At 60.0% G+C, this 27,041-nt stretch overlaps 1 protein-coding gene across 12 annotated transcripts in view; it reads left to right on the plus strand.

The window, feature by feature from the left end:
• Nucleotides 1-363: 363 nt before the first annotated feature.
• BIN1 (bridging integrator 1) overlaps nt 364-27,041 on the plus strand; it is a 55,887-nt gene continuing 29,209 nt past the window's right edge. For all 12 annotated transcript variants that reach the window (XM_079925103.1, XM_079925101.1, XM_079925105.1 and 9 more), the window contains exon 1: nt 364-610. In XM_079925103.1, coding sequence (XP_079781229.1) covers nt 527-610 — 84 coding nt within the window. In that variant the 5' untranslated portion in view covers nt 364-526. The remainder of the gene's footprint in view (nt 611-27,041) is intronic.

The raw sequence follows: 27,041 nt of genomic DNA on the forward strand, positions 1-27,041 counted from the left end.
CACACTTTATCTTTGATTTTTGAAAGCACCCTTCTCCTCCATCTGGCCTCCTTTCCGGGGCTGCGGAAAGGAAAGACGGCCCGCGGCGGCGCCGGACCTGGGCCTGTCGTATTCGTCCCAGCCCCGGGGCGGTGTCATCGGAGGGTCCCGGGAGTCCCGCTCGCCACCTCAGCCGCGGCGACGGTGGGCGCCGCTCCCTCCTCGCCGGCCGAGCGGTTCCGGCGCCCGGGTGGCCCTTTAAAAGGCCGTGTCTTGTCCGGAGGGGGCGGGCGGGGGGCGCTGACCGCCGCCTGAGGCCCGGCCCCTCCTCCCTCCCCCTCCCTCCCCCTCCCTCCGCCAGTCCGTCCCTCCCACGGTCCCCGTGTCGCTCGCTAGCTCGCTTGCCGGGCGCACGCTCCGCCTCCGCCAGTCGGCTCGGCGGTCTAGTGCGCGGCGTGGAGCGGGAGCCCGGGCCGGACGCGCGGCCGGGGGCCGGGGCTGGGGGCTGGGTAGATCGGCGCCAGCCACCGGGCAAGCCTGAGCCGCAATGGCTGAGATGGGCAGTAAGGGGGTGACGGCCGGGAAGATCGCCAGCAACGTGCAGAAGAAGCTCACTCGCGCGCAGGAGAAGGTGAGAGAGCCCGAGACCCTGCAGCCGCGCCGTCCGGACACCTGTCCCCAACCCCTGCGCCGGGGGCTGGTCCTGACCCCGGGCCGGGCGCTGTCACCTCCAGACGAGCGCTGCCGAGGGCCTTCGGGGGTACACAGCCTGCGCCCCCCGGCGCTCTGGGTGCCCTTTGCCGTCCGCGTCCTCCGTCTCCTTTCACCCCCGGCGGGGTGCAGGAGAGGGCGCAGCTGTCCCTTCACCCCCATCCCCCCCCACCGCCGCCGCTTTGTATCTTCGCGGCACCTCTGCAGAGGAGCGGCGGCCCCCGCTCTTCTCCGGGCGCGAGGTCCAGGCTCATCCCGCCTTGGAGGCCGAGGCCCAGAGGCTGGGAGGCGAGGTGGCGCCCCTAGCCCTCCGGGACCACTTGAGCCCTGCGGGCGGGGCCGGCGCTGGGGCGAGGGGGGTCTGCCCCTTGTCCCCAGGGTCGCTTAGTTCCGGGAATCCCGAGGCTGCCCCTCCGCTCGCGGGTGCTTGCGCGCCGACTCCAGGCCTCTGAGCGCTTCCTGCGCTCGCCGTTCCCTTCTCTCCACCCGCCGCTCCACCTTCTGTCCCCGTGGGCCGAGGGAGGGGTCAGGTTTCCCTTCCCGAGAGGTGCCTGCGGCCTGGAAGCTCCGGCCCGGCTCCCGGGGAGCAGAGAGCTGCGCACCCCTCGAGAGGTGCCCTCGCCGGAGCAGGGGCTTCGTGTTTCCGGCCGCGGGGGGAGAGGGTGGCGGCTCTGCCTTTGGGAGCCCGCGGCCGGGGTGGGGAGCCGGCCCGGAGGAGGGGCGGCAAGCCGCCGGAGGTGTGGAGGGCCCCGCAGGAAACCCGACCCCTCGGCGCGGAGAGCCACTGTTTGCAGCCGGGGCTTCCCGTGGCCCTCGGACTGTGCAGGAAACGCGGGATTGGGCGGCAGGGGTCCGCGCCCGCCCGGCTTGCTATCCCTAGCCGCCTCTGGTTTATTGAATTGGATCACGCCAGCTGCTGACGCCACTTCCCCTGCCGACTCCAACTCTGAAATCTGAGATTGCAGAATCAGTGCTGCTGCCAGGGTGGCCCCCCAGTGCTCCCCTGGCCGGGTCTGTCCCCTCTTGCCGCCCGATCCCGGAGACCGGCTGGCCTTCCCCCGCCAGGCTTCTGGCTGTTTATAAACAATGACTTTTGCAGCCGAGACCTGCGGGCTCCCTAAGGATGCAGCCACGTGACAGTGGGGGTGGGGGTCGGGGTGAGAGCGGCGGCGGCCTCTGGAGCTTCCCCCGCGCTTCCCTCCGAGTCCTGCAGCTCATCCTTGCGGTCCCGGGCTAAGGAGGTAGGTGGGTGGCGTAGAGGGAAGGGCCCTCAGCCAGACTCCAGATCTGGCCTGTCCCAGCTGTCCTCCTCCCCTCCCCAGGGCGGGACGAGGGATTAGAGTACCACAGATAGCTGGCTGGGGGCTGGGAAGGCTTCAGTCGCCCAGGTTGGGGGGAGGGGAGGGGCAGATGCCTCTGCCCTTGCTCCCCTCCCAAGGCTGGGTAATCCATTTAGGTGCCTGGAGCCGGCAGCTCTGGGTCTAAGCCTGCTTCCTGCCCCCGAGGGGCTGAGGAAGATGAATGGGAAGCCTTGGGAAGGCAGAGGCAGTTTCCCTGCCCCCAATCCAGTGACGCCTTAGTCTTCCCCGGCTCCCCTTTGCTTTTGCTGTGTCCCCGTTGCCCTACTTGCCTTGTTTCTGCAGCAGCATCTTTCAGTAATTTCAGGGGCAGTGGGCATGGGCTGTATCCCCTCCGTGTACATGGCGAGAGGTCATCATTGACCCCACTGAGCGCCCCCCCCCCCTTAGCCTCTGTTCTGTGGCCGTGGGCAGTTGGCGGACAGCTGGTCAGCTGTGGATGCTGGCCTTGGCCAAGGGCTGGCCCTGCCCGAGCCTGGGCCTCATGGGACTGGAGTTGCTTAGCGTTCTTGCTGTTCTCTGCCCCGTGGGCTCTGGTTGGGAGGTCTTCCCCAGCGGAAGCCAGAGGGGCACCACGGGCGTCCTGGCTGAGTCTGGGGAAGTAGCCTCCCCTGTCGGCCCAGCTGCAGCCCCCTCCCAGGAAGCCCGATGACTTGACCCACACCAGTCTCTCTCCTCTGCCCTCCGGAGGCTCAGAGTCTGCGATGCCGCCTCGGTGCCGCTGACCTGGCTATCTCCTCGGCATCTTCAGGTGGCCCTCAGGACCGTGTCTAACTCGCAGTGGCAGTGGTCTCATAGGCACCCAGCCCCACCCTGCCTTGGTCAAATCTATGAGTAAAGGGGCAATTCCAGTGGTCCTGTGGCCACGGCAGGGTATTTCCTGAGCAGGGACAAGCAGGCGCTTGGGTGGAGGGCCTAGATTGTATCTGCATAGGAGGAAGGGCCCCCATCTCTCCTCTTCTTTTCCGCACCCTCCATTTCCCCCCGTGTCTTCTCTGCCCAGTCGTCCACCAGGATTCAGAGGGGGACGGTGAGGTGTGGGACAGCTTGCCCGCTCGTGCCCGTGGAGCCAGCTCTCCTGTCCCCCAGCTCAGTGACTCCCCGCTGGACCCTGGCATTGCCCACTGACCCGGCAGCATCCACCACCGGTCTGGGTGCTCCCTGGGGCTTGGGCAGATCCGTGTGGGCACCCAGCATTCACCTGGCCCCAGCAGGTGCAGAGTGACCGTTACGAAAAAACAAGGGCGTTTGGGGGCTTGGCTTGGGAGCCCTGATGCAGGCTCTGGGTGAGCTGATTTGTCCCATGTGTGCTCCTTGGCCTTCCCTCATTCAGCGAATCCCGCCTGCGCCTGGACCTGTGCTGTGTGCCTGAGCCTGGGCTGAACCCGGGGTGCTGCGGGGAGCAGGGTGTATGTGGCTCTGGCCGGCGTGGAGCTTACTGTCGTAAGGTCCTGAGGCCTCTGGAGGAGGAGGGTGTGAGAAGGTGTGAGACCACAGCGGAGGGCTCCCCGGGGTCCGCCAGCCAAGCATGGCACGGTCACCGCTCACCTCCCAGTCCCCAGCTGCCCCCAGGGTGCTCGGGTGCAGGGCATGTGCCTGGAGTTCGGACCCAGGTACCATGAGGTCATCTTCCCGTCGCGTTTGGCTTGTCGGATCCTCTATAAATGACTCTGTCCATTTTTGGGCCTCGGTAGGTGGCTGACCAGAGCCAAGTTGGGGTGGAGCCTGGGTCAGATGACAGAGAAGATTAGGGCTTGGTGGGCTGGGTCCCAGGGGTGATGGGACGGTTGGGGAGAAGGGACAGGTGAGGTGGGGGTATGCTCTGGCCTGCTTGCCCCGAGGTCCACTACCCAGTAGTCCTCACGGGGCATGCATGAGAGAGGCCGGCCTGTGCTGGTGGAGCCGGGCCCACGGAGGGCGCAGGGGAGGAGGCTCTGCCCACTGTCTGCCCCACCCCCGCCGCCACCCCGCCACTGGCCCAGCGCGCTGCTGGGAGTGGGGAGGCCTGGCCCCGAGGGGCAGGGCCTGGGGCTGTCCGAGCACGGAATAGCGCTGGCGTGTCACAGCAGATGCTCCCTAGAGGGAAGGTGCAGTGGCAGTTATCTATGGGACCCCGACACATGGCCATGATGGGGCCACGCTCATCTGGGTGGTCAAGGCCTCCCGGGCCGTAGCCACGGAGGCCTCCTCAGTAGGAGCCAGGCCTTTGCAACCGGTTCTTACGCTCACGGTGGCCTTGAGAGTAGCCACGCCACACAGAGGGCAGGGGGCAGGGAGCCCGCTGGGTCTGCTGGACGGCCTCTGAGGCCCCGGGCCCTGGTCAGCAGTGGCTCTCCTCGGCCCCGACTTTCCACTGTCCTCCCCATCGGGGTGTCTGTCTCGCCCCTGAGTGTCCTCTCTCTCGTCCCCTCCCATGTTGGCTTTGCCTCCATCACTCTGTACCTCCCTGCGCTGTGTCTCTTTCCTCTGAGCTTACACAAGTGTTTCTGCACCTCTCCAGGCTGGGATCAGCTGCTCCCTGAACCCGAGTTATTTATGTAGATGGTTCATCTTGCCGGCGCTGGAGAGAAGGCTCCTGAGCTAGGCGGCATCTCTGGGTGGGGTGTTTCTGGGGGCTCGGTGGACGTTTAGCTGAGGCCTGTGGGTGTGGGGAGGTTGCAAGCGTGACCTCCAGACTTCCCGGGCCCCGGCGGGCCGGGGTGGGCTGGGCCTCACCCCACTCCATCGAGCCTGCTGGCTCGTGGCAGGGCCCAAAGCAGGCTGTTTCGCCCAGGTCGGCTCACTGGGCTGTCTGGGGCCTGGGGAAGGTGTTCCCCGGGGGCGGGGGGGAACAGCTGTGGGTCAGGGTGCCTGTGGAGTGGGGGAGTGAGCCGCTGGTCACCCAGGGAAGGGGTGGGGTGTGTCGGGAGCGGAGAGGGGTGCCTGGGCCGTCGATTTGGGTTGGATGTGATCAAGTCTTGAATGCCGGTAGGATCTGTGGATCCTGTGGACTCTCAGAGAGGCTGAGGCCTCAACTCTTCACCCTCCTTCTTCCGCAGATGACCTCGCTGTGTCCCCTTCTCACCTTCGCTCTCTGCCATTGCCCAGGCCCTTGCGCCTGGATGAGGCGATCTCTGCCCAGCTCGCCCCTCACCAAGTTGTGCTTCTGTCCCCCCCTTTCTGCCTTAGCCCGGCCTTGCCTGGGCTTTTGCCATGAGGTTCTAGAATCCCTGGGTCCTACCCAGGGGCGTGTCAGAGACAGACCCCGGGCATGGGCTCGGCAGGCAGCAGGTGGGGATCCTGGGTTCCCCTGACCAGCCGGGACCTTGGGCAGATGGCAGGACCCTCCTGAGCCCAGTTTCTTCATTTGTAATACTGGTTCCCCTTTACACGCCCGTTGTGGAGAGTAGGGCCTCGGACAGTTGCCCGTCACACAGCAAGTGCTCAGTGGGCAGAGCCGCACGATGACCCAGAGACCTCCGTCCCTGCCAGGCCCTTGTCCCAGCCCTTCTCCCTGCAGTGTCCATTACAGGCCTCTGCAGACAGCTAATCCCTGCTGAGCCCTTGAAGGATCAGGGTTTGTAATGTTGTCCCAGCCCAGGGTGATATGTGTGCATGTGTGCGTGTGTGTGTGTGTGTGTGTGTGTCCGTGTCTGTGTGTGTGTGTGCAGGGGAGCGGCGTGTGGAGGGGGAGGGAATTGCACAGTTCCGGGGTTGGGGCGGGAACTGGACTCATCTGCACGTAAGTCCGGTGGCCCTGGGTAAGTGTTCCCCCCTCTCTGGGCTTCACTCCGGCCATCTGTAAAGTGATCACGGGGTTTGCTTCTTCATTTACTTGAAAAACCCACTGTGTGCTGGGCACCGTCTTGGTTCTGCAGGGCTGAGCAAAACCAAGCTGCTGCCTGCCTGATGTCTCGTTGGGGGAGACACTCAGGAAACGAAAAGGCTGGTGGCAGGTAGATACAAGAGCAGGGCAGGTTTTCCTCCGTGGAATGTGATGGGTCAGATCAGCCCTTCCTGAGCATTCCAGGGCCGGGCGCTCACATGGTGCAAGGGATTGGTTTGGGGAGAGGCTGAGCGGAAGCTTCTGGCTCCAGGTGAGAGGGCTTCTGGGGGATGATGCCTTCCTATTTGATGTCACCCTGCTATGTGGTTTTCTAAAGCTCCTTTTTTTTTGCGTGGCATGTGGGATCTTAGCTCCCTGACCAGGGATTGAACCTGTGCCCCCTGCATTGGAAGCATGGAGTCTTAACCACTGGACCGCCAGGGAAGTCACTAAAGCTCCTTTTTTGGCAAGTCTCCTTTTGGGATTAAAAATGCAAAGAAAAGGACACCAGAGCTGAAGGCACTGACAGTGCAGGCCAGGGCTTCTTTGTGGGCAGGGGCTCTCACCCAGGATGTAATAGGAGGTGGGAGGGGCCCATAAAAGAGGAGGAGGGAGACACCAAAGATGGCCCATCCCGGGGAGGACCACTTAAAAGATTTTCACATGAAGCAGCGACTCAGGGTGGTGGCAGCCACTCTCTAGGGAGCTGGGTTTGAATCCCTTCCCACACGTTACTACCTTTGGGCAGGTCACATTGACCTCTCTGAGCCTCAGTTTCCTCAGCGGAAGTCAGTGGTGAGAGCCACAGAGAACGCTGTGTGGATTAAATGGACACAAGTGAAGGGCAGGGCTGGTGGTTCTTGTACTGGGGATGGGGCATGACTCGTGGGACCTGGCTGGCATCTGGGGCTCCTGGGGCCTCCCCAAAGAGGCTGCCACCTCCCAAAGAGGCCACATGGTTCTGGACCGGGCAGCGAAGCTGGCTTAATGCTAAGGGCTGGCAGGGGTCAGGGCTGGGGAATTGAGAAGAGAAAGGCAGGCTCTTCCTGTCCCAAGGGAAGCCTTTGTCAAATATTAACTTAAAAATAACCTGGTTTGGGGGCTTCCCTGGTGGCGCAGTGGTTGAGAGTCTGCCTGCCGATGCAGGGGACGTGGGTTCGTGCCCTGGTCCGGGAAGATCGCACATGCCGTGGAGCGGCTGGGCCCGTGAGCCATGGCCGCTGAGCCTGTGGGTCAGGAGCCTGTGTTCCGCAATGGGAGAGGCCACAACAGTGAGAGGCCCGTGTACCACAAACAAAACAAAACAAAACAAAAAAAAAACAAACCTGGTTTGTTGCACACCCGCTGAGTGCCAGATGCTTGGTGAAAATTCTCATCCACACTGCAAGCAGGGGAGGTCATTATGACACCCATTCAGCAGATGAAGAAACTGAGGCTCAGAGCAGTGGTGTGACTTGCCCATGGGCTGTCCTGGTCCACTGTCCGGGGTGCTACCTCTTCCTTGGTGAGTAGGCCCTCAGGCCAGGGGGAAGGCCCAGATCATGCAAATAAGATGCGGATCTCTATCCAGGAGGGAAGGCCTGTCTGGGGGGGCGGGGTGTCATTTGACAGATTCTCGTCCCAAGATGTTCCCCACCATTAAATTAGATCTGGGGCTGCTTGTCTGCCCCTGGGTCCCCACGTGGGGTCTAAGCTTATACTTTGGGATGTGGCCTTTCTGTTTTGGGGGTGTTTGGTGGGCCCTGGGGTGAGGGGATGGCCTGGGGTTTCCTGAGGCAAGTCTAGGGACAGGAGTTCATACCTGCAAGTGAGGACAAATGAGGTGATGTGTGTGTGTTTTCCCAAATATGAAAGCTGAATCCGTTTTACTCAATATGAAGGAACACCCTTTATCCTGAGATTGTATCTACTTTTGTTCATATTGTTGCAACAGTGTTTCTTTTATGAAATGATGGTAATTCTGGTGGTTTCTTAATGTTTTGGGGCAGGAAATAGTCATAATGCTGACCGCACCCCCCCTTCCCGCAAAACACACACATACACACACACGCAGGCACGCCCACACACACACACATACACACTGGCCGAGAAAACACACACGCGCGCACACACACACAGGGAAGATTTTCCTGGTGTGGAATCTAAAAGTCTGGGGCCCAGTGCCCTGGGGCAGTTTGCTGCCCACCCTGTGGACTGGCCGCCTGGAGCCAGGGTGTTGTTGGCTGCCCTCCTGGGTCCAGGCTTGAAGCAGGCCCGTGGTGGCCTGGGGCAAGCCCCCTAGAATATCTGCTCCACAAGAGTGGGTCCTGCCTGCTGCAGTAGCTATGGTGCCCCCAGCTCCGCACACAGTAGGTGCTCAGTGCTTCCTTGTTGACGGGATGCTTGGATCCTTCAGGCAGGTAGAGGCAGGCGGACGGCTGGCAGAGGTCCGGGAGGCCCCGGGTTCAGGGTGTAGGGTGGGAGGGGGAAGGGCGATGTGGCTGCTGGATTTCAGGCCCCCAGAGAGCACAGGAGGCATCAGAGCCCAGGTCTTGGGGTCAGGTGCAGGGGGCGCATCCGGCCCTGGCACAGGCCATTCCGAGGGACCCCTGGGCATCGCTGCTTAGAACCTTCTCCGGCAGTAAAACGTCTCGGGGCTGTGATGGTGCTACCCTGAGCCTGGGGCTGCAGTGCTTGGGCCCAGACACTCGCGTTCTCAGGAGTGGGCTGGGGAGCCCACTTGGGAGCCAAGGCTGGGGAGCCCTCCTTGGCTTCGGGCCAAATGCCAAAGAAGGGTTGGCCTGGGCCGTCTGCAGGGGTCCCCTTCTGACCTGAGAAGGCTTTGAGGTGATCGGGGTGCCGGGGATCCCTGACCTGGGGGTCTGTGTGATTTGCTAGACCTGAGACTCACTGCTGCCCTCAGACCCACTGGGGCTTGCTGTCGGCTGGGCCTCTTCCCTCTGCCTCCTGGACCTCACCTTCAGCCCCAGTCCCTGACCCCAGGTCCCAGTGCCACGGCAGAGGGGGTCGGGTTGGGGCCACAGCGCTGGTGGAGGGTGGGTTTGGAGCCTTGGGGGTGGGCATCGGCCCTGGGTGCTGAGACCTGTCCATGGTGCCCCTGGGAGTGGACATGTGTGCCCTGTCCCCCCCATGCTGTACCTGGGGTGACCGGCTGGGTCTCTGCTGCTGTCCCTGCTCTGTGGACAGGGGGCGAGCTTGCAGACATCTCTGCCTCTGCAGTGCAAGGGCCGCAGTAAGGCGGGGGCTGAGCCCCAGGGGCTGGGAGTGAGTGGGCGGCAGCCAGCAGCAGCCACCGCAGTGCTGGGGGGAGGGACTTGTCGCTGTTGTCACTGCCAGTGGAGCTGGGGCTCTCGGGCCCTCAGAGGCCCTGCAAGCCCCCCCACCCCCATCCTGGAGCCCCCAGGGCACCTTTGTAGGGACATCAGAGCTGGCTCCTCGCTTTAGATGCCTGGACTTCTGGCGCCGAATTAGCTCCTCTTCCCCTTGTCATTCTCTCCTTCGTGGCCTGCCCATTGTGGGCCAGAGGGCTGAGGTCTGAGGGCTGAGGGCACTGGGAGGAGAAGAGCTGGCCCCTGCCCTCCAGGAGCTCCCAGCCCCACACCCAGTGCCCATCACAGCACTGGGGGGAGGTGACGGGAAGGACACTGGGGTCCTGAGGAGCCTCCCATCAGGCCTGAGCAGTCAGGGAAGACTGCTTGGAGGAAGTGGCATCTCCTCTTGAGGGAGTGACCTGGGTTAGGTTAGAATCCAGTTGTGCCCAGGAAGGTACGGGGGGGGGGGGTCTGGGGCAGGGCTGCCATCCTGGAGTCCACTGCATCAGGGCTGGGGTCACAGCCTTCCTGGAAAGGCTGCTGAACATCCTGTACCTCCTCCCAGTATGTGCAAACCTGCTTCTCTCTGCTTTGAGGTCACAAGGTGACACTGCGGAGGGGATGACACTGCCAAGCCTGTCGAGCTGGACAGCTGGGAGGGGTCAGTGGGCCAGCTCACCCCTGTTCAAGGCACCCCGGTGTGCTCCGCCCTTTGAGGCCAGACCAGATGGCCAAGTGGGGCGTCCCCTAGGTCTTGGATCAGAGCCGGGGAGGGTCCTCAGAGGACGAGGGGTCATGCCAGCTGGTGGGAACGCTGGCTCGGAGTGCAGACTGCAGGGTGAGGAGTGCACGGCCGTAAGGCAGCATTGTGTGCATGGTCTCAGGGCCAGTGGCTGGCTGGTGAGGGGTCCAGGGCTCCACCCAGGCCTCTGCTTGAGGAGCTTTGCAGGGGCCGTGGGGCTGGAAGGCGGCTGGGGTGACGGGAGCGCCTTGCCAGCCCTTTTTCCGACAGCTGCTGCTACTTTCTTTGGACCTTTTGGTCACCTCGGCCTCTCCCCAGGACTGCGACCAACATGCTGGAGCCCTGGCGAGCTGGGTCCCGTCGCTGGGCACTGAGGACAGACCTGGCCCAGGGAAAGCTGGCCCGAGGGGTCTCCCTGCTGCTCCCACCCCAGCCCCATGTGGCCGCCCCTACTTCTCTGCTCCGAGACGGCATCACCTCTCTCAAGTCGTGTCCTCCAGCCTGTCAGTAACTATCTCGGGGCCAGATGTGGGTGATGGAGAGGGTGAGGGTGCTGAACTGGGCCCAGGATCCCTGGCAGGTGGGCAAGAGTCAAAGAGAGATTGAACAAGGGAAGGGGAGGAAGGAGGTTGGGGTGAGTGCGGGAGAAAAACAGACCTGGACAGAGAGAAGGGAGCATGACCCCAGTGACCACCCACCTGCTCTGGGGTCCTGGGCAAGTCACGCCCTCTCTGAGCCCCTATTTCCTCCTCTGTAAACGGGAATGGGAGTTCCTGCCCACGGGCTCGTGGAGAGGGTCCAGGAGGAAGGAACATGATCAGTGCCCAGTGCCTGGTGGTGGTGGAGGAAGTGACGCCATCAGTGCCTGGCGGGGAGGGCGCACAGGTTCTGTTCCAGGGAGCATCTTGGGGAGCCCCTGGGAACCCGCAGGTAGGGACCGTTCTGGCTTTTGGATTCTTGAAATTGAACTGCAGTGCATTTTTGTTTCCTTTCTTTCCTGCATAGGCTGAAAACACTAAATCGGGAGGGGTGGTGTTGCCTCCCCCAGGAGGGAAGCCAGAGCCCCCCTGAGCCGGAGCTTGATTGAATGGGTGGGGCGAGGGCAAACAGTTCCAGGTGGGCTGGGTTGAGGGGCCTAATGAGAGGAGGGACCTGGGGACATAGGTGAGGGGTCTCCCATCATTCATTCATTCGTTCGTTCGAGGAACCCAATGCACAGCAGAGAGAGCTGGGGCTTGAGAGATGTGGGCTGAACCCTGGCTCGGCCACCGAGCCTCAGTTGCCCACCTAGGACCTGGGAAGCATGAGATGCCCCTCCCAGTGAGGGAAGGTGAACTCCAGGACTCCTGTAAGTGATAATGGTGGAGCTGAGTTCTGCTGGGTCCCGCTGGGTCTGGATGATTCTGGAGGGGAGGTCAGGGTTAGCATCTCCGTGGCATTTTGCGGTTTACTGAGAACCCTCCCACTTGCTGTTTTTCATTTGTTCCTCTCAGTGACCTATGAGGTCGGCGGGACTGCATTATGGTTCCACTTGGCAGATGAGAACACTGGAGCTCAGGGAAGCCCTGGGATTTCCTCCCTCCCAGTCTTGGACTTGGCCCCAGGTTGGCCTTTCCTGGGAGCTGCCACCACCATCCCTGAGCTGGGAGAGGGTGGTTGGAGGATGCTTGGAAGAGATTATTGTAGAGCAAATGTGAATGCTGAAATGTTTTCCATTAAAAATCAGTGGGTGGGGGGCTTCCCTGGTGGCGCAGTGGTTGAGAATCCGCCTACCGATGCAGGGGACACGGGTTTGTGCCCTGGTCCGGGAAGATCCCACATGCCGCGGAGCGCCTGGGCCTGTGAGCCGTGGCCGCTGGGCCTGCATGTCCGGAGCCTGTGCTCCGCAACGGGAGAGGCCACAGCAGTGGGAGGCCCACGTACCGCAAAAAAAAAAAAAAAAAATCAGTGGGTGGGGGCTGCCTTTGTGGGGCGAACACCTGGGGAGCGTTGTGTGTGTGTGTGTGTGTGTGGTGTGTATGGGGGCGGGGGGCTGGCCTGCTAGAGGAGAAGGTGACCCTGCAGAGCCACCTTGGGACTTTCCACATGGCCCCTGGGGGATCCCCCATGACTCCACCAGGCAGGTGGGGGAACCTGGCTTCATGCAGGAATCACGGGACTCCAGAGGGTCAGGGTCGGATGTGGAAGGAACTGTCCTGACTTGACTCCCAGGGGCAGCCTCAGGTAGAGAGAGACCTGAGTGCAGATTGAAAACAGAGTTGGGGAGGGAGGGGAATCCCACGGCGGGGGAGGGGAGGGGAGACTTGAGGAGGAGTTAATGGCCAGGAATACAAGTGGAGTCGATCTAAACGGAGAAATAGAATCCACAATTAATTGGGTGCATTTGCTGAAACTGGGACAGGATGAAAATATTGTGGTTTGAAATATAAACTAAGCCAGGAGCTAGTTTATAAGTTGTGTGTGTGTGTGTGTGTGTGTGTGTGTGTGTGTGTGTGTGTCCCTGCCACCCAGGCCTCCTGGTGGAGGGGACCATGGGCCTGGCAGGGGCCACAGCCAAGGGGGGTCCTGGGCCCTTCCTGTGGGTCTGGTGGACCAGGTGGGGGCCATCCTGGTACTGCACTGAGGAAGCTGAGGCGTGGGTGCAGGGCTGCAGGGCTGCCTGGGAGAGCTGAGTCAGCACCCTGGGAAACCCATGGTCAGCAGCAGGACAGAACCTGATTCCTGCGTCCCAGCTTTGAGTCAGTGCACCGTCGGGTCACGCTGTCCCACTGTGTGCGCTGTTGGTGGAGGTGAGAGACCAGGAGAGGCCACACCCACATCCTGCAGCCCGGATCCGAGCTCCTGCCCCCTCCCCTCCACTGGGGACTTGGGCCAATTACTCTCGCCTTCTTATTTCGATTTGCTCCTCCATACAATGGGATGACCGTCCTCCCTGCTAGACCCGAGTCTTCAGTGGTGGAGGCTGGTCCCGCTGTGAATGTGTGATCCTGACACCCGCACACAGTAGGCACTTAGAGGCTCCCGTGCACGAGGGATGGAAAAGGCTTCTCGGAGCAGCTTACATAGCGTGGCAGGTGGAAGGCCCACGTTCAAATCCCAGCCCTGCTCCTCCCAAGCGCTTGACCTTGGGCAAGTTACCTGTCCCCTCTGAGCCTCGGTTTCCCCGCATGTGAGGATTTAACGGGGGAAGAGGTGTCTCCATTTCACAGCCGAAGACACTGAAGGTTGGGGTTCCAGCTCTCGGGTGGGGTGGGGGTACTGAGGCGCCTTGGCGGATGTGGGATGTTCAGCTGTGCCCATGCCCTCCGTGTGTGTCCAGCTGGGCCATCCTGCCCAAGTCCGGGCCAGCCTTGGCCCAGCAGTGGTGGAGCCACCCAGGCTCAGCTTGCGATCCAGATGGTGAGGCCTCGTGGGAGGAAGGAAGGGGAACGTGTTGCCCAGAGAGGGCCCGGCAGGGGCCAGGTGACACCGTGGACCCCTTCCCACCACTTTTAGGCCTCCCCTGACCCCTATTCCGTCTCCCTGTAAGCAGCAGGAGTGTCTTCCAGCTTTTAGATGCTCCAGAAGTGTCCAGAGCTGCAGCATGGGCTGGCCAGGAGCCGACCTCCTGGGGTCTGGGGCTGGGCGTCCACCCCAGGCCATGCCCTGCACTGCTCTTTTCTGCTCTCCTCCTTTGGCACATTGCTGTGATTTTGTGTTTTTTTAAAAAAAGGAAGTGGGTAACTCTGACTGCCAGCTCAGCTTTCCCTTACTGTTGAACTGTGTTTCTCCTGGGAAAGCGGGCCCTGGGGGAGGAAAGGGACAGGTGGGTGTGAGCAACCTCTGCAGCAGGCCCAGACGGTGAGCTGGCACTGGCTGTGATTTCTGGGGGCCAGGGCCCTCTTTGTGGGTGGGTGTGGGGAGTCTCTGCTACCCCTCCGTGTCCACACTGCCTCAGCTCTTCTCAGGGAGGGACGTGGGTCAGACCCTGAAGACCTCCTTAGCAAGATAGACTCCAGGGCTGATGCTCTGTCCCAACCCTGGGAAGTCAGAGATGGAGGGGCCTTTTGCGCTCACTTGGTCCTTACCTCCCGCCTTTCAGGGTAGAGGTGGGACCCTGGGTGGGGACCTGCCCAGACCTCTGGCGGCCCCTGCATTGTCCCCTGTGGTCTCCGGGCTGGCAGGGGGAGGCCCCAGCTCCTGTCCACCGTGTGCTGATTTCCTGCATCTGCTGGGCTGGGAGGACCAGTGCCTCCCCCTCAGTCCCCTCCCTGCCCACAGTATTTCTCTACCCCGCCGCAGCCCAAGACCAGTTGTGCAGGGTTAGCAGGAGGAAGCCTGGGAAAGCCCCTCTTGCCCGCTGACAGTCAGCGCCTCTGCCAGGGGCGGGGCCACCACCGGACTCCCACTCTGGGCCCCTCTTGTTTCCCGCACCCTGGTCTTCGCCCTTGCTCTGACTGTGCTCCCCTCCAGCCCCTCCCAGCCCCGTCGCAGCCTTCCCCCAGCCCCTGCTCTAGTGGAAAGCAGTGGCACTGGCCCTGGCCCCCTCTTCTGCTCTGGGGCCCTGTACCAGTGAGTCCCCAGCCTTTGATTCTGCATCTGCAAAGTGGGGGGTCCTCACAGGTAGTGGCAACTTGGAAGCAGGCCAGGGCTGTGTTAGGGGAGCCCTTAGGACAGCTCCGGGGCAGCCGAGGGCCTGGGAGGGACCACAGGGCCGGGTGGGGAGAGGTGGGGCGAGGGGGGAGGGAGCCGGCCCTCCCCCGTGCTGTGTTGTGGGCAGGGCATGTGTCTGCACTTGGCAGGACTGGGTGGAGCTATTTAAAGCTGACTCTGGGCATCAACTCCTTTGAGTGACAAAAATAACAACAATAACCAAAATAAAAGCACTAACATGCTGGGAAAAAATACCACATGTCTTATGCCCTTTAGGTACTCTTTAATAGTTCCAGGTCCACAGATGTGGCCATGGAGGATTCCGAATGGTAAAATGAATGAATAGCCTGGTTGCACGTTGAGCCAAACAGACATAGGCAAAGGGCCGAGGGCATTCAGAGGAATGAGTGAAGCCTTGTGCCTGGGGTGGGGGTCAGGGAAGGCTGCCTGGAGGAGGTGATGTGAAGGGCCGGCTTGGCCTGGCGTCAGTAGGGAAGTGGTTTCCCGATGAATATCGTGGAGGTGGCCGTGGTCCTGCCCCGTCAGACCTTTGCTTGGCCCCAGGCAGGTGGGTGGAGGCGAGACCTTCACCTCCCCTGGCCTGGCTCTGGCTCTGTGCTCTGCTGAGTTGGGGGCTGGGCTCGTGCTTTGCTGCTTCTCCACACAGGCTGTTCCCCCAGGGAGCCCAGCAAGCAGCTGATGAGGGGCTGGTGGGAGGTGGCTGGGCTGGAGGGGCAGATTCCAGCCCTCTGCTGATGGCCGGCGTCGTGGCGCCTGGGGCTGAGAATAGCACCCACACTCGCATGGAGGGGACAGGTGGGCCGGTGGTGGCTGGGATGGGTGGAGCTGATGTCTCAGAACAGGTGGTGTGGAGGGCTGGGCGCAGGGCGGGGCTGTGCGCGTCCTCTGCCGGCCCCACCCAGCACGGAAGCAAGTGGCCGGCGGGTGACCTTGTGGCTGGGAGCCCTGCCTGACCCCTCTGTAGAGTGGGCGGCATCCTGGGCTCAGCGCTGGTATGTCGGATAGCAAGGCCCATCAGGGCTGCTTGTGGGTCGTCAGAGGCCAGTACTCTGAGCCGCTGTTTGGGCTCCAGGGGGCCTTTACCAGTTTACCCTTTTACCGGGGGTCAGGGTAATGGTGGTGGGGCTGGCAGGGCCCCTGCAGAGCCAGGGGGAGGAGGCTGCTGAGGGCGGTGGGACCAGGAACGGGAGGTGGGCTGGCTGCCGTGCAATGCTGTGTGTAATCCCGAGTGAGTCATGGCGAGCAGGTGCTTGGGGCGCCAGGCACCAGGCACAGGAAAGGGATGTGTGGGCCGGAGGGGTGGTGGAGGTGAGGGAACGAGGTGGGAGCGGCTGCTAGAGCTTTCTGGCTTGGGTGGGAGGAATCCCAGGTCGACATAGGGGTAAAGGGACAGGGGGAAGCCAGCCCCTGCTCTGTGCTGGACCCTCTTAGCCTCACAGCCCCACTTCATCCTTATACCCCCTTGAGGTCTTGGCTGGGTTTGCTGATGGGGCTCAGGGCTCAGAAAGGTGAGCCCTGGCCCCCTGGCCCCGCCTACCTGCCTTCCGACACCTCTGGGGACCTCAGACTCACTGTGACCCCCAGGAGTCCCCACCTCGGGTGATTCAGGCTCCTTCCCTCTTGTCGCTCAAACCTGGCGTCCCCCTCAGTTTTCTCCCTGTCCCCCCATCCTTGAGCACTTCTCGCCATTTCCTGTCTTGGCCCTAAACCATCATTGCCTCTCACCTGGGTCACTGTAGTCAGCCAAGTGGGCTCCCTGCTCCAACCTGCTCTGCAGTCTGTTCCCACACAGCCGCCTGGGCACAGCTCTCCAGAGCCTCCTACCCCCGCTGGAGTTTCAAAGCCCTGCGGCCTGGCCCTGGCTGCCAAGGCAGTTTGTGCAGTGGTTGGAGGGTCTAGCCTCTGGAGCCAGGCTCGGGCTTTGGATCCTAACCACCCCGCTGGCTGGCTGTGTGACCCTGGGGAGTTTTTAAGGCAGTGCCTCAGTTTCCATGTCTGCAAAGTGGGGATAATAATAGTACTTCCTTCCATGCGAAGGGCTCGGCACCTGTGTGCAGGGCATCTTCCTCCTACACCTGCCCTCTTGCCCTCTTTCACACTCTGGCCTGCTCTTCCCACCCCAGGGCCTTTGCACTTGCTGTGCCCTCGCTCCTTCATCAGGTCACAGAGGTCACGTCCCTGAGCCCCGCCCTCTCCGTGCCCTGCTGTGTGTTTGTTCAGAGACTTCCATCGCCACTGGACACGCCTCCCCCTTGGAGCACCCGGCCCTTCCAGAAGCCCTCCTACCCACATGGAGGCCTGCTTCTGGTTCTGGTTCTGTGGACCTCCAGGAATGGGCTCAGACTGGCGGGTGGTTCCTGAGGAGAGGGGAGCCAGTCATGACCAGGCCTGGGCCCCCTCCTGTGCCCCCTTGGGGCTCCAGGGCACCCCATGTGGGCTGACCCCCTCCCAGGTCCTCCCTGCGAGGAAAGGGGCTCCTTTAGAGCCATTTTGTGTGGAAACCAATGGCCAGGTTCAGATTCTAGCTCCTGTTTACTTAGCCCTGAGACCAGGGGCATTAGGCCTCAAGTTCTGGTGTTTTTTTCTTTCTACAACATATTTTTATTAATTTACTGCCTGATAGTTATCTATAATACCTTTTTTTTTTTTTTTTTTGGCCACACCGCGTGGCATGAGGGATCTTAGCTCCCCGACTAGGGATGGAACCCAGGGCCCCTGCAGTGGAAGCATGGAGCCCTAACCACTGGACCGCCAGGGAAGTCCCAGGCCTCAAGTTTCCTCATCTGAATACCTCCCTCTCATGGGATTTAGCGAATGCTTGTAAGGCTCTCCGGACGCCTTTGGATTAGCGGCTGCGTCTGATCTGTGGCTGCCTCCGCCCTGCACAGGCCCAGCCCAGCCCCGCCCCTCCCAGCACCCCCCAACCCCTTCCCCATCCCAACTTTGGCCCCTGCTGCCTCTGCTCCCCGGTGCTCTGTTCTGGGCTGTTCCAGCCTCCTGCACCCACCGCAGCCCACCCTAGCTCCCTCTGGGGTCAGGGTGGCCCTGCTCTGGCTTCTGGCCACTGGCTTATCTGCTGAACAGGCTGGAATTTCAGGCTTCCAGGGAGGGGAGGGGAGAGAGGAGAGGAGGGCAGGGTTTCTTGGCTGGAATCATCTGGAAACTCCTTACCTGGGAGTAAGTAAACTGGTTTCGACCAGACTGTCGTATTTCAAGGCGCTGTTGTGGGTCTGACATACATGGCGGCCAAGTGTTTGTGTACCAGTTAAGGACGTAAAAAAAGAAAACCAAACATCACTTTTCACTCTCGCCAGTCTTTCTAAAGGAAAGGAAGAATCACTAAAAGAGGAAGGAGATAATTTTAGAGTGACAGTTTCCCAAGAAAGGCCCGTTGGCTTCCTTAGTCGGTCAGCCGTTCTTACCAGGGCCCACAGGAAAGGATCATGAGTCTCTGTGGACTGGTGTCAGGGGATAGCGACTTCCAGAACATGAGGACTTGGGAAGAAAAATAGGTCACCAAGTGGGGTGAGGCCCTGGCGCTTCAGGGAGGCTTGGGAGGGGAACCTGGAAATGTTTTTCAGTTTTGTATTTCATTGCAAAAATGTTTGCAAACTTTGCATTCGAATACACAATCTGTGCCGCTTATGTCCCAAAAGTGGTTTCTTTACCAGTCAAATCTTTGGAACGCTGCAAGGTGGAGCAGGAATCTTTTGTAGTAAACAGACACGCTTCCTGTTACCCCCAGGCGGCTCTGTATCCCTGTTTATGGATCACAAGTTGAGGGATTTCCCTGGCGGTCCAGTGGTTAGGACTCCGGTCCAGTGGTTAGGACTCCGAGCTTTCACTGCCCTGAGGGCCCGGGTTCAATCACTGGTTGGGGAACTAAGATCCCTGCAAGCCCAGTGGTGCGGCCAAAAGAAAAAAAAAAAAAGAATCACAAGTTGGGTTTCGGTTTTGAAATCCATCAGGTTCGGGGTCCTGGCTCTGCCACTCATTAGCTGAGTGACCTCTCTGAGCCTGTTTCTTCATCTGTAACATGGGACCGACAGTCACACCTTGGGATGTCCTGGTGATATGAGCCCACCTGTAAGGCAGTGTCAGGGGTGGTGGGCCCCCCTCAAGTTGGGTCCTTGGCCAGGGCTCCCTGGGGTCATGCCTTGCACTATGATCTTTGTGGAGCTTCGAAGGAGGGGCAGATGCAGTCCATGGGGAGCTTGGCTGGGCGGGTGCATGGCTGGGAGATGACATCCGATGGTGAGGGGTACCCCCCCCGGGTGTGAGCTGAGCTCACAGACTTCCCCTGAAAGGAAGGCGGGTGGCAGCCTCTCCTGTCACCTCCTCCAGCCAGCCTGGGGTGACGGAGGTGCCCGAGCAAAGATGCGGGCACAGAGGAACCAGGGAAGGGGGCTGTCTCTTGGGGGCAGCCCTGCGTGTGTGCCGGGCTGGGGAGAGGGAGCTGGAGTTGGGACGCCCTCTCCTGAGATCCGCCGGCCCTGGAGCCTGGCTTGCCCCCCTGAGAGACTGTTGCTTTCCCTTTCTCTGGTTTTCTCCCCAGCTCCCTTCTGCATTCCGGATTCTTCTTCCACACCGTCTCCTGGCCTCCACTCTGCTTCTTGCCTGGCTCTGTGGCCTCCGTGTGTTTCCTGCCACCTTCCTCCTGTGTCCGGAGACGACTGAAGGGCTGGGGCAGGAGCTGTGTCCGGGAGCGTGTGTGGGGCTGTGTGCAGACGCATGGGCGAGCACCGGCACGCGGACACGCGAGTGTGCACACGGGCCTGCGTTGGGGGGCATTCTTGCCTGCTGGGGTTGGAATGCTGTTCCTGGCTCTTGCCCAAGGCCGGCGTTTTAACATTTATCTTTCTTAAAAAGTCATCGCCTGTTGGGGAAGTCGTCAGGCTGGGCCTGATGTACGGCCAGCCTGGCACCGCGGGAGGGCTGAAGAGTGCTGTTGGAGGGCCCTTGCCATGTGTTCTGGAAGCCTTGTGCTCTGGACCGGCTTTCCGGGCCCTGGGCTCTGCTCCCAGGCAGGAGCCTGAGCCGCTCCCCACCGCTGCCGGTCACAGCCGGGCCAGGGAGGCCAGACCCCTCATTCTAGCCGCTCTCTGCCTGGTGCCCACCCAACGCCAGGGTGCAGCGGCCGCTCTGGGGCTGTAGCCGTGTCACACTGGCCAGCAGATCGCCAGCCTTGGGCGTGAGCACTGTGGTTCTGGAGGCAGAGGTGCCTGATGCGTCTGCGTGAGTGAGTTCACGGGCCCTCGGCGGGAGAGGCAGCCTTGGTGTGGTCACCGGCCAGCCGGGGGCAGGGGCTGCAGCCCAGGAGCGGCAGCCAGGGAAAAGGACCCAGGAGTCAGGAGCCCTGGGTCCAGTCCTGGCCGGCCCACAATCTCCTTGATACAGACCGGGGTTCTTGGCCTTCCGCAAGCAATAGAAACTGACTAGGGGCCAGACCAGAAATTCAGGCAAGGCTTTACGGGCCCTCCCCCCACCCCCCTCCGCTGCAGCTGGTGGGAGCGAGAACACACAACAGCTTCCCTTGCTCGCTTGCTTCCTGAGGGGGGAGAGCTTGTTCCTTATATGGGGTGAGGGTAGAGGTGTGTCCAGGGGTCTGGCCGGGGGGGTGGCTGAGGTGCTTTGCCCTCCCCCTTGGTGGTGCTGTGTGCAGGGGGCATGCGCAGTACCCTGCTTTTCTCCCGACCCCCTGCTTTTGCGTCGGGCTCTTCAAAAGTGGCAGCTGGATTTTTTGGTCTCTTTGTATCTTTTGTCCATAATTTTGCCCCAACTGTGCATGCACGCAGTTACTTTTAGTCCCATATAATTTCTTTATATTTTGTTGCTCGTGGAGAGGTATGTCCAGGTGCAAGCGTTGCAGCAAAGGGTCCCAGGTCCCAGGCTGTCTCATTCTCATTCATGAAATGGGGGTGCCAAGGCCCACTGGAAGAAGAGGCCCAAGGGGTCCAGACGGCTGCACAGTGCCAAGAAGGGTTCGGCCAGGCCAGCAGGGCATCCCTGGGCTAGGGTCGACTGTCGGAGGAGCCCATCGCCTCTGCACCCCCAGGGCTCAGTCACTGGGTGGTGTGGCCTCGGCCTCGGCAGGGACGGACCCAGTGGGCAGCTGCAGGGCCTTGAGTCTAGCTCACTTTCCACAGCAGACGAGATCTGGGCCACACTTGCTCAGCCACGGGGTCCTGGCTCTGCTCCTTCTTTGCCCTGTGGCCAAATTCCTTCCTTTTCTCATCTCTAAAGTGGTGGTGAGAATACATAGCTCTAGGCCTGGCATAAAGATGAAAAGAAAGACCTAGGAACCGGTCGCCCAGAAGCAGTGAGCACACGTCTCCCCTAAAGGGACCCTGGGCTTCTTGGAGAAATGGCTGATTCTAGGGCCGGGGCAGGGACCCGCTGAGCCTGGAGCATCTCGTAGTGTCAGGAAGCAAGGAAGTGCTCAAAGACTAGTGGAGGCGTGTCCACAGGCTCCCACTGGCAGAATTTAGGAGAGTTTGAGCGTGAAAAAGAATAATGATGGTAATAGACTATAGCACATTGAATGCAAAACGGAGGCAAGAGTCCATAACAATATCCCCATAAAGGCGAGACCAGGGGAAGGACTTCTTTATAGCATGCGAGGTAATATAGAGGAGGTGATAGAAGCCCGCGATAACAGTTGGTTCAGGCAAAGATGAGAGGCACAGAGCTTCTCAGACTTTAATGCACGCAGAGCCCTAGGGGACTTGTTAAAATGCGTCCTCGAATCCAGCAGGTCTGGGGTGGAGCCTGAAATTCTGTATTTCTGCCGGGCTCCCAGAGGGCTGCGACGCCGCTGGTCCGTGGACCCCACTTTGAGTAGTAAAGTATTAAATGGACATAAAGACATCGGGTAAAAAGTTATTGGCCGTGGACAGTCACACAGTGGCGATGTATCGCCTTTCAGATGACTAGTCAATCATCTAGGGACAAGTCATCTCTACGGCAGAGGTCAGGCAAACACTGCCCGACCAAGTGGTCAAGCTCAGCACCGGAAGCAGGGGGCATCCTGAGGTGATGCTGTTGAAGGACACATTACCTCTGTAGTATGCTTGCCAAAACAATGTTTAACCTGGACTTAATCATGAGGGAATGAGCAGATGAATCTGGAGTGCAGGGCATGCTCCATGGGACTGGTTTGTACTCTTAAAAAATGTGTGGCCCAGGGAACCATACTCAGTATTTTGTAATAACCTATAAGGGAAAATGATCTGAAAAAGAATAGATATATATGTATAACTGAATCACTGTGCTGTACACCTGAAACTAACACAACATTGTCAATCAACTGTACTGCAATAAAAAAAATGTCAATATCTTGAAAGAGAAACAAATATGTACAGGGAATGGGTATGTGGGGGAATATTTTAGACTAAAGGAGACAGGAGACATGACAAGAAAAAGCAAAGTGTGTACTAAGTGAAGTAAGTCAGAAAGAGATATCACTTACATGTGGAATCTAAATATGACACAAATGAACATATCTACGAAACAGAAACAGACTCACAGACATAGAGAACAGACTTGTGGTTGCCAGGGTGGAGAGGGGGAGGGATGGATTCGGAGTTTGGGATTAGCAGATGCAAACTATTATATAAAGGAGGGATAAACAAGTTCCTACTGTATAGCACAGGGAACTATATTCGATAGCCTGTGTTAAACCATAATGGAAAAGAATATGAAAAAGTATACGTATGTATAACTGAATCAATTTGCTCTACAGCAGAAATTAACACAACACTGAAAGTCAACAATACTTCAATTAAAAAAAAAAAAGCAATGTGTGAACTATGAACTGTGTTTGGATCCCAGATCAAAAAACAAATAACCCAGACCTAAGGGAGATTTGGGGGACAACTAGGCATGTTTGTATATGGACGTATATTGGGTAATAGTAATAAGTAAAGAGTAAACATCGGGGGGTGCCATGGTACCACGGGGATTTAGGAGAACATTCTTATTCTTGGAAATGTGCCGACGTAAATGTGCCGACGTCGTTAGGGGTGAAGGACTCGGGGTACAGGGTCATGATGTTTGCAGCCTACTTTCCAGTGGTTGGGCTGACGTACAAACAAACGAACTAAACTGTTTCAGTAGAGAGAAAGAGAGAAAAATTGTGGCCTGTGGTAACAATTGGTGAGTTTGGGGAAGGGCAGAGAGCAGTCTGTTGTACTCTTCTTTCAACTTGTTTTGCCATTGATGTGGGTTATATTTCAAACTAGAAGTCAGGAGGGGGCCTATGCAATGTGGCCGTGCCTGGTGGGCTGGGGCTTACCTCTCCCCTCTCCCTCCTTGCTCTGCTGAGGCCCTGCCCACCTGGCTCCTAGGTTACTAGAGGGTTGGGAGGAGTGTGGGGACAGGCGTCCATCACAGGGGGCCCGGTGGGCCCGGGCAGCATCTGGGCTCGAGGACCATGAAGCCAGCCCATCCCGCTGTTTGGAACAGAGGATGGAGCCGTCGGGCAGGAGTCAGGGGCTCACCCCAGGGTGTCGGGGAATGAGCCAGAGACCCTGAGGCTGTGGAAAGTTGGGGCAGAATATCCTGGGAGGGGGCAGCTCCAGCCACCAGGTGGCCTTTGGCCCAATTCTGATGGCCACCTCTTCATTTTTGCCTCTTGGCGTGTCTCCATCCGAATGGGTCCCTGCTGTGTGACCCCTGGGAAAACCTGGCCTTCCACCTGCCCATCTGCCTGTCTGTCTGTGTGCCCCTGCCTGCCCGGGAGCCTCTGTGAGGCTGCAAGGACGTGCATCCTGTCGCTGTGGTCCCCTGACCGCAGGCCCTGCTCGGAGGAGGAAGTGCAGTGGTGAGGCCCAGCCGCCCGGGCGCAGCTCATTCCGTGACCAGCCTCAACTGAGGCCGTGGCCGTGGAGGTGCCGGAGGAGATGATGAGGAAGGTGAAGGCCTGCTGGGGTCTCAGCGGCTGGTTGGTGGGTGCCCGGGGGAGCTGAACGCTCCTCTGTGTGTGTGAGCGTGAGGGCTCCAGGTGCTGGGGGAGGCGGGAGGAGGTCTCCATCTCTGCTGGTCTCTAGAAGGGCTTTTCTAGCCTGGTCCAGAGCCTGGGGACCAGGGCTTCCGTCCTGGGCCCCTGGGCTGGGCTTTTCTTGCCAGCCCTGTGCTGCATGTTCAGATGTGGGCATGTGTCCCACACATGCAGGGGGCGGGCCACGCTCTGGGAGGAGGGAGGGGTCCAAGCGGGACCCCTGGGGTCAGCCGAGGGGTGAGTGCCTGCACGCTTGCTCCCCTGCGCTGTGTTGGCTGGGCTGGGGTGGCTTGGAGGGGGCCAGGTCTGCTGGGTGCCCCTCCTCCAGTCTGGAGCTTGGGAGCAGCCCTGTGCTCACGCCTGACTGTGAGGCCCTAGGCTGTGTGTCCTGATTTGCCTGCCATCTGTCGCGTGGAGCCAAGGACACTTCCCTGTGAGGAGGGGGCCCGTGGTGTCTGTAAAGTGCTGTGCTCGGTGGGCAGTGAGCGATAATTGGTCCCTAGTTCGAACGAGACTGGCCCCGGGTGCCCTTTCTGTTCTTCTGGGTTTGGTGGCCGGGTGTGTGGCACAGCTGGTCTGTCCCCTGGGGCCACTGGCCATCCAGGAGGAGAGGAGGTGGCCTGGCGAGATGGCCCGGACGAGGCCTCTGGGCCGTGAGAGGGGCTGGGGAAGGGGCGCCCCCCTCCCCCTGCAGCACCCCCGCCACAGGAAGCTGTCGCTGAGCCCTGGCACTTAGAGGCACTCAGCCGTGTCCTGTGAGCCTCCTGCCCCAGCCAGGGAGGGGCCACTGGCCCTGGGTCACGGCCCAGCCCGGACAGGCTGACCCAGGGACGCTGTCGGGGAGGTTCGTTCTGCCACCAGCTCCCCTTTTTCTGCCCTGCCCGGGGCTGGTCCTTCCGAGGCTCTCCATACCCTCTGCTATCTAGCTGCACTGAGGATGTGGTGAGAGCAGACGGGGTGGCACCGATAAGCCTTCCTGGACCGCTGGGCTTGGGCTGAGCAACTGCGACCTTGGTGTCATCTGTCGCATCGTCCAAAAGGCTCCCCTTTGTTTATTACAGGGGAGACATGCATGATGAGCGTGTGCTTAGCGTGACACAGGAGAGTCTGGGGCTCCGCTCTCGGCGAGGAGAGGGCTGTGAGCTTGTGTATGTGAGGGCTGGACAGAGCCACCCTGGGGCCTCTGTGGGGGTGGGGACAGATCGGGCATGGCCCAGCGGCTTTTAGCTGGCAGGGTGATCGGGTGCAGTCTGGGCACCCCAGAGGCTGGTCAGAAAGGCCTCTTCCCCAGTGTCTGGGGCGTGGCAGGAGGCCCAGCTATGGAGGGTGGCAAACAGGTAGCCGTCGGTGCTGTGGAGCTGTACTGCAACAAATTTTGTCCTGGTCCCTGGCCTGGGGCAGGAGGTGCCCAGCTTGTTTTTCCCCCAGTAGCCACACTGGGAGCTCCCCCTGAGGACGAGGACCCAGGCTGTGTGCCCTCCTCCCTTTGTCTGTAAAGTGGGATGGGTACAGTGAGCCATAAACAAGGCCAAGGCCAGCACACACTCACTGGGCGATGCCCTGAGCCTCGACGGTGCCGTGGGTACAGTTACTCCCATGTCAGAGGCAGGCACTGAGGTGTAGCGAGTTAAGCAGTTAGCCTGAGGTCACATGGAGCCGTGCTGGTCACCGCCCTCCACACTGACTCTGCAGGGCTGGGACCCACTGGAGCCAACACACGTTACCCAAGACCAGACCTCAGATTCGTGTGAATGCCAGAGCTCACCCTGATCCTAACAGCCACCTTCATGGTGAGCTCTCTGCGTGTCAGGCTGAGGACTTTCCATACACGACCCTCTCATTTTGCATAACAGGAAACTGAGAAGTGGACTGTTTTGTTCAAGTTCAAGACTCTGATCTCAAAGTTCAAAGCTCAGATGAGAACGAGTTTTGTGTCGACCCTGTGCCCGGCCCTGTAACGGAGCTGGGGACACAGAGAGGGCTGGACACTGTCCTGGCTCTCAGGCTGTGCAGGCTTGGGCAAGGCCAGAGGCAGACACTCAGGCAATGAGGAGAGTTGGTACAGGCCCTAAGTGGTACAGAGTGGGGTGGAGGAGGGAAAGGGCAGGGGCAGCTTCACAGAGGAGGTGTCGCCTGAGCGAGGTTTTGGAGGATGAATAGGAGTCTGCTGTGTGCACATGCATGCCTTCTGTCTGACATCTTGGGATGCCATCTGTCTGGACTGGGAGGGTGGGTTTGTGTCAGGTCCAGCCATCAACTGTGTGAAGGCTGTTCTGAAAGTCTTTTAGGGGATCACCTGTACTTGGGTACCTACTATGGGCCAGGTACAGAGATGTTTTACAGACATGAGCCTTAAGGTGGGCGCTAATGTCCTTTATTAAAAAAAAATTAATTAATTACTTGGTTGCATTGGGTCTTTGTTGCTGTGCATGGGCTTTCTCTAGTTGTGGCGAGCAGGGACTACTCTTCGTTGAGGTGCTCAGGCTTCTCATCGCGGTGACTTCTTTTGTTGCGAAGCACGGGCTCTAGGTGCGCGGGCTTCAGTAGTTGTGGCACGCAGGCTTAGTAGTTGCGGCTCACGGACTCTAGAGCGCAGGCTCAGTAGTTGTGGCACACGGGCTTAGTTGCTCCGCGGCATGTGGGATCTTCCCGGACCAGGGCTCGAACCCATGCCCCTGCATAGGCAGATGGATTCTTAACAACAGCGCCACCAGGGAAGCCCGCTAACGTCCTTTTTATTTTCCGACAAGGCACTTGAGGTTGAGAGACGTGGTCAGAGTCCCTTTTCTCAGGGTTCTTCTCACCACCTGGTGTAGTCTCACCATGGCTGGCCTCTTTCTCGAGGCCTGAAGCTCTCTCTGGTGGCTTCCGCTGGCTGGGGGAAACCCACAGCTGTGTTGGATGCCTGGGGCCAGGTGTACATGTCTGTGTGTACATCGGGGCCTTGGCCTTCTCAGGAGCCCTGATAGCCGGGCGGGCACTGGTGACTCCACTGATGGAGGGCATCTCCTCAGGGAGAAGGAGAGGCAGGGGGTGGACAGGCTCACTTTCCAGTTCTCCTGCCTGATGGTTTGCTCCAGTGGCCCCTGCTGACTTCTGCAGGTTCTTTCCCACCTGGTGGTCCATTTCTTTCTCTGGAGGTGGCGGGGCTGTGGGGTGGGCGTTGATGGGTTGAGTCACCTACCTGTGCTCAGTGTCGAGTGGGCTGGGCATCCCCACAGCTCCACCCTGTTCCCATGGGGCCAGCCGGATGTGGCTGCCAGGGGAATGGGGAGCCTGTGGACTGAGGGAAGCGCCCGTTTTCTTTCTTTTACTTTCTTCTTCTTTTTAAAAATCTTTTCTTGGCCACACTGTGCGGCATGTGGGATCTTAGTTCCCTGACCAGGGATCGAACCTGCGCTCCCGCCATGCATTGGAAGCGCAGAGTCTTAACCACGGGACTGCCGGGGAATTCCCAAGTGCCTGTTTTCCTGCGCGTGGTTTT

Source organism: Stenella coeruleoalba (assembly GCF_951394435.1).
Source record: "Stenella coeruleoalba genome assembly, chromosome: 6".
NCBI classification, from domain to species: Eukaryota; Metazoa; Chordata; class Mammalia; order Artiodactyla; family Delphinidae; genus Stenella; species Stenella coeruleoalba.